Source organism: Colobus angolensis, unplaced genomic scaffold (genome assembly GCF_000951035.1).
Source record: "Colobus angolensis palliatus isolate OR3802 unplaced genomic scaffold, Cang.pa_1.0 Scaffold114, whole genome shotgun sequence".
Taxonomy (NCBI): Eukaryota; Metazoa; Chordata; class Mammalia; order Primates; family Cercopithecidae; genus Colobus; species Colobus angolensis.
This window is the reverse complement of record NW_012112475.1, coordinates 144,099-150,098: the sequence shown is the minus strand read 5'-3', so window position 1 is coordinate 150,098 and position 6,000 is coordinate 144,099. Positions and strand designations below refer to the sequence as shown.

The window sequence follows — 6,000 nt, the reverse complement described above, 5'->3', positions numbered from 1 at the left end:
TTTTGAGACAGGGTTCACTGCAGTCTTGACCTCCCAGGTTCAGGCGACTTTCCTGCTTTAGCCCTGCAAGTTGCTTCTGTGTCCCATTACCAATTAATTCTTCAAAAGATGGGACTCTTCCAGTATCCTAATTTTTTAATTTGTTCAACGTGTCTCAGAATGAATAACTGATGTATTAAAGATGACAGAATGGAGTCAAACTTTTTAAAAAGCTTAGTTTCTAAAACTAAAATTGCGCAAGTTGCAGGGCTGAGGCAGGAGGATTGCCCAAACCTGGGAGGTCAAGGCTGTAGTGAGCTGAGATCACACCACTGCACTCCAGCCTGGGTGACAAAGTGAGACCTTGTATCCAAAAAATATATATATATATATATATGTCTGTGTGTTTGTGTGTGTGTGTGTATTTACATATACAAATTTATATTTAATATATATTAAATATATATATTAGTGGGCTGCCAGCACGGCCCACTAATTTTTTTATATTTTTTGTAGAGACGAGGTTTCACCATGTGGCCCAGGCTGGTCTCAAATTTTTGAGCTCAAGAAGTCTACCCACCTTGGCCTCCCAAAGTGCTGGGTTTACAGGCCTGAGCTACCCTGCCTGGCTCCTTATTATATTTTAATGAATGAAATGATGTGGTATGGAAAAAAAAAATCCCTAAATGGAGACCTGAGTTTCCATCTCATCTCTGCTACTTAATTCTGAGGTTTCAGGTAGATTATTTAACCTATCTGAGTTTTCTTATCTTAAGGATAAAGATGAATTCACCTACCCTATGGGACCATTAAGAATAAAATGAAGGTCCTGTGTGAAAAACCAAATAACTGTTCGTTATTCTTGCTGCTGTTGGTTGGATTGAGTAGAAAGGTCCTATGATTAGGACACTATAAAGTACGTCTACGTAGCTTCTAAGATGTAATACTTCTATAACTTCAGTAAGGATGTGCATTTAATAGTCAAAGAATAAATTAAACCTTTTAAAGCTGTGATTTAAAAACTGTAAAATAAACAATGCAATGAGAAATGGGCAAATTCAGATAATTTTATTTTACCTTGAGCAAGAAGACTATGCCAATGCTAATGCTTTGCTTTCCCCCGCCTCTGCCTTTCCCAAAGAGAAGAGAACAGACAGCAATGGCAGAGTATATTTCGTCAACCACAACACTCGAATTACACAATGGGAAGACCCCAGAAGTCAAGGGTAAGAATAGTTACTTGTGTATATTTAATCTCTTAAGGATTATACCTTATTTCTAACAACTGAAGAAAATCAAAGTTCATATTCTTTTGCTAAAGACCTAAAACATTAATCACCTACATACTTTGGAAAGAGAAAATTATACTATTATTTTCATCTAATGGAAAGTTTGAAGATTTCTTCAAAGTACAGGAAAAAACTTTGGCTGGGCATGGTGGCTTATGCCCATTATCCCAGCACTTTGGGAGGCCAAGGAGGGAGGATTATTTGAGGCCAGAAGTTCAAGACCTGTGTAACCAGTGAGACCCTGTCTCTACAAAAAAAAATCCCCAAAAGTTGGGTGTGTTGGCATGTATACCTGTAGTCCCAGCTACTTGGAAGACTGAGGTGGGAGGATCACCTGAGCCCAGGAAGTTGAGGCTGTAGTGAACCATGATTGTGCCAGTACGCTCCAACCTGGAGGACAGGTTTAGGCCTGTTTCAAAAAAAAAAAGATAGAAAAAACAAAAAAATTATCTGGCACATGAGAATATACTTATTAACATATATATATTATTTTTAATTACTAAGAACAGATTAGTGATTCTAAATCAGGATTTCTTAACCTGAGATCACTGGTTAAGAATCCAGGGTATGTGGCTTCAAGGGGGAAGAAAATACATACTCAGTTTTATTACTCTTTAATGGAAATTGAGTATCTTCTTCCATTATGAAAGTAGGCTACTACCATGTAGGATTAAGAATGCCTAGGACTTTGCCATCAGTAGAAGTCAAAGGGTGTTAAAAAATATTCTGTGGTTGTTGCAGATATCTCTTTTTTTTTTTTTGAGACGGAGTCTCGCTCTGTCGCCCAGGCTGGAGTGCAGTGACCGGATCTCAGCTCACTGCAAGCTCCGCCTCCTGGGTTTACACCATTCTCCTGCCTCAGCCTCCCGAGTAGCTGGGACTACAGGCGTCCGCCACCTCGCCTGGCTAGATTTTTGTATTTTTTAGTAGAGACGGGGTTTCACCATGTTAGCCAGGATGGTCTTGATCTCCTGACCTCGTGATCCGCCCGTCTCGGCCTCCCAAAGTGCTGGGATTACAGACTTGAGCCACCGTGCCCAGCCTGTTGCAGATATCTCTAAATACTTGTTTACATACATCATTACAAGGACTTGCTAGTTAATTTATTAATAAAGAGATATATATATTATCACAAGGTTCTCTCTTCGTTGCCCGGGCTGTTCTCAAACTTCTGTCTTTAAGCGATTCTCCTGCCTTAGCCTCGTGAGTAGCTGGGATTATAGGGATAATGTTTTGACAATTATGTATATATAATGGTTTATCTTTGTAACATTTTATACTAGTATGCATATTAGTTTGCTAGGGTTGCCTTAACAAAGTACCACAAAGGAGGTTGCTTAAACTACAGAAATGTGTTGTCTCAGGGTTGTGGAGGCTAGAAGCTTGAGATCACGATGTCAGCAGGGCCATGCTCACTCCGAAGATACTAGGAAGTGATCTGTGCCAGGTCTTTCTCGTGGCTTCTTGTAGCTCCTTGGCTTGTGGCAGCATGAATCCAGTCTTCACATGGCATTCTTCCTGTCTATATGTCTATCTGTACCCAAATTTCCTGTTTATAAGGACATCAGTCCTATAGGATTAGTGGCCCACAGTACTTCAGTATGACTTCATCTTAATACATCTGCAGTAACTCTGTTTCCAAATAAGGTCACATTCTGAGTTATTGAGGGTCAGGATATAAACATGCATTTGGAAGGAGGACACAGTTCAACCCATAACAGTCTATAATACTATGCATTTATCAGACTGCCAGAAGATTCCATTCTGCAAGGAATTTGGCAGACTGTACAGTCATAGGACACAGTCCTCCACAAAACTGCTGCGCTCACTTCAGACATCAGCTACAATATTGGGGGTCCAAAGGACGGCTCCAGACCAACTGCCTACAAATTTTGGGGCCGCCACCACCACTCTTAGGTATGATAAGTTACTAGAAATACTGAGAACTCATTGAAACCTCTTATAGTCACATTTGTTATAAAGAAAGGATACAAAATAAAACCAGCAGAAGGAAGAGGTGCACAGGGCAGAGTCTGGGAGGCTCTGAACATCCAGCATTGTTGTGGGACAGTGCACATTGAGGTTGAGTATCACCAGCCAGGGAAGTCTCTGGTATCTAGGGTTTTTATTGGGGCTTAATCACATACTGCCCTCATGGGTGACCTTTTGTCTCCAGTCCTTACTGGAGATTTGAGCTAATGCCCTTAGTCTGTAGTTCCTCCAGAGGTTGGAACTGATGTGCCGTGTCCCACAACCTCCATTATAAATCGCATTATTGACTGTCCAGTGATCAAAGCTTCCAGGCAAACAAGGATATTCCCAATACGCAGTGCATTCCAAGGGGTTAAACATCACCACCAAGTTGCTAAGGGGAAAAGCCAGACCTCTCTTTTGGTATAATTATAATTTGAGCACAGATATTCCATAGCTCAAAAGTTTTAAAAACTTTTGTTCTGAAGGTATGGTTTAGGTTGCACTGAGCCAAGATCACACCGCTGCATTCCAGCTTGGGCAACTCTGCCTTAAAAAGCTAAAACTAAAAATAAAAGAAGATATGCTTTAAACTTAAAATAGCTTTTTCTGCCTACCAAGAAATGACCATTTTCTTTTTAAATGGAGTTACTGCATTTACTTAAATTTATTCAGTTTCCATAAAGGAAGAATGAAGAATTTCATAGATAACATTTTCTTCCTTTTTAGAATTTTTCTAAGGATATAATTGAAGAAGTCACCTTTCTATAATTTGCTACCATTTTTTTTGTTTCCCCTTAGATGTTTAAAGTTTTATAGCTAAAGTTAGAATTCTGTTTTAACAACACAGATGACCTAGTTCTATCTATTTTCAAGACAACAGCTGGTTACTGAGCCTGTCTTGCAAGTGTAATTATAAAAATTGAGAAACCTCTTTTTTACATTTTTGGTAGTCTATTTTATTGACATTTGTATTCAGTTAAGTGAATACAGCTTTGTTGTCGTCGTTGTCGTTGTTGTTGTTTGAGACGAAGTCTCAGTCTGTCACCTAGGCTGAAGTGTAGTGACATGATCATGGCTTGCTGCAGCCTTGACCTCCTGGGCTCCAGCAATCCTCCTGCCTCAGCCTCCCAAGTGACTTGGGCTACAGGCATGTGCCACCACACCCAGCTTTTTTTTGTTTTGTTTTTTGTTTTTTTTGTTTTGAGACAGAGTCTTGCTTTGTTGCCCAGGCTGGAGCGCAGTGGCGCCATCTTGGCTCACTGCAAGCTCCGCCTCCCGGGTTCACGCCATTCTCCTGCCTCAGCCTCCTGAGTAGCTGGGACTGCAGGTGCCCGCCACCACGCCTGGCTAATTTTTTGTAGTTTTAGTAGAGACAGGGTTTCACCGTGTTAGCTAGGATGGTCTCGATCTCCTGACCTCGTGATTTGCCCGCCTCGGCCTCCCAAAATGCTGGGATTATAGGTGTGAGCCACCGCGCCTGGTCAAGATTCTTTCTCTTAAAAAAATCTCTTTTTTGAGTTGCCTTAGTAGAAAAACAATAGATAATATGGGACAAAGGGAAAAGCTTCATTTGGAGGTATGACAGATCATATATTATTTAAGGAAGTGCTGAGTGGCCATACACTGTGAAATCGTGGGATTCATGAAAGGGAGTTAGAGGTTTGGGTGCAAAGATAAATCTGAAAGGGAACATTGAGGCCAGAGTATAGAGGCTGAGTGAATGCCATATGAAGAACTTTAGATCATAATCATTGGTAACGGTGGAACAGTGATAGTACTTTACAGAGACAGCTAATTTAATAAGATCTCTATTTTAGGAAGATACTCTGTTAGCAGTATCAGTATAAGAGCAGGCCTAGAGTGAGATCAAATGAGGAACACGAGTTAGGTGACTGTTGAAAAAATGCAGAAGATAGCTCGGCACAGTGGCTCATGCCTGTAATCCTAGCACCTTGGAAGGCTGAGGTGGGAGGATCACAAGGTTAGGTGTTCAAGACAAACCTGGCCAACATGGTGAAACCCTGTCTCTACTAAAAATACAAAAATTAGCTGGGCACGGGCATGGTGGCAGGTGCCTGTAGTCCCAGCTATTCGGAAAGCTGAGGCAGGAGAATCGCTTGAACCTGGGAGGTGGAGGTTGCAGTAAGCCAAGATATCGTGCCCCTACACTCCAGCCTGGGTGACAGAGCGAGACTCTATCTCAAAAAAAAAAAAAAGAAAAGCAGAAGAGAAACAAAGCCAGAGAAAGGATGATGTTGGGGATTGGAAATAGAGATGAACACGAAGACTCCTAAGGCAGAATGGTTAGAACTTGGTTAACAAGATGTTTAGAGTGAGTCATTAGCTAATGGGGAACATAAGCCAAGTAGACGGCAGAAAACTTGAATTGTGGTTGATGGACTTTGAGTTTAACCTGTTTGTAGGATGTCCACATAGATGTCTAGTATACAACTGAAATTACTGAACTGAATGGCTTTCTAAAAGATTTCTGCTATGTTTATTGACATTTGTGGCTTCTGTACTTGGCAAACAAGCAACTCTTTAATATTTTTGTTTATGTTTTTTCCTGTGTTTTGTAGTCAATTAAATGAAAAGCCCTTACCTGAAGGTTGGGAAATGAGATTCACAGTGGATGGAATTGCATATTTTGTGGACCACAATAGAAGAACTACCACCTATATAGATCCCCGCACAGGAAAATCTGCCCTGTAAGTTTTCTAAACATTGTAGATTAAGAGTAAAAAACTGGTCCTTCAGA

At 40.7% G+C, this 6,000-nt stretch overlaps 1 protein-coding gene across 5 annotated transcripts in view; it reads left to right on the top strand.

The window, feature by feature from the left end:
* Nucleotides 1-6,000, top strand: part of ITCH (itchy E3 ubiquitin protein ligase) — a 140,398-nt gene that overhangs the window by 92,049 nt on the left and 42,349 nt on the right. For 4 of the 5 annotated variants that reach the window (XM_011959392.1, XM_011959365.1, XM_011959383.1 and 1 more), the window contains 2 exons: nt 1,121-1,205; nt 5,822-5,950. In XM_011959392.1, the coding sequence (XP_011814782.1) occupies nt 1,121-1,205; nt 5,822-5,950 (214 nt within the window). The remainder of the gene's footprint in view (nt 1-1,120; nt 1,206-5,821; nt 5,951-6,000) is intronic. The other variant, XM_011959401.1, reaches the window with a different exon arrangement.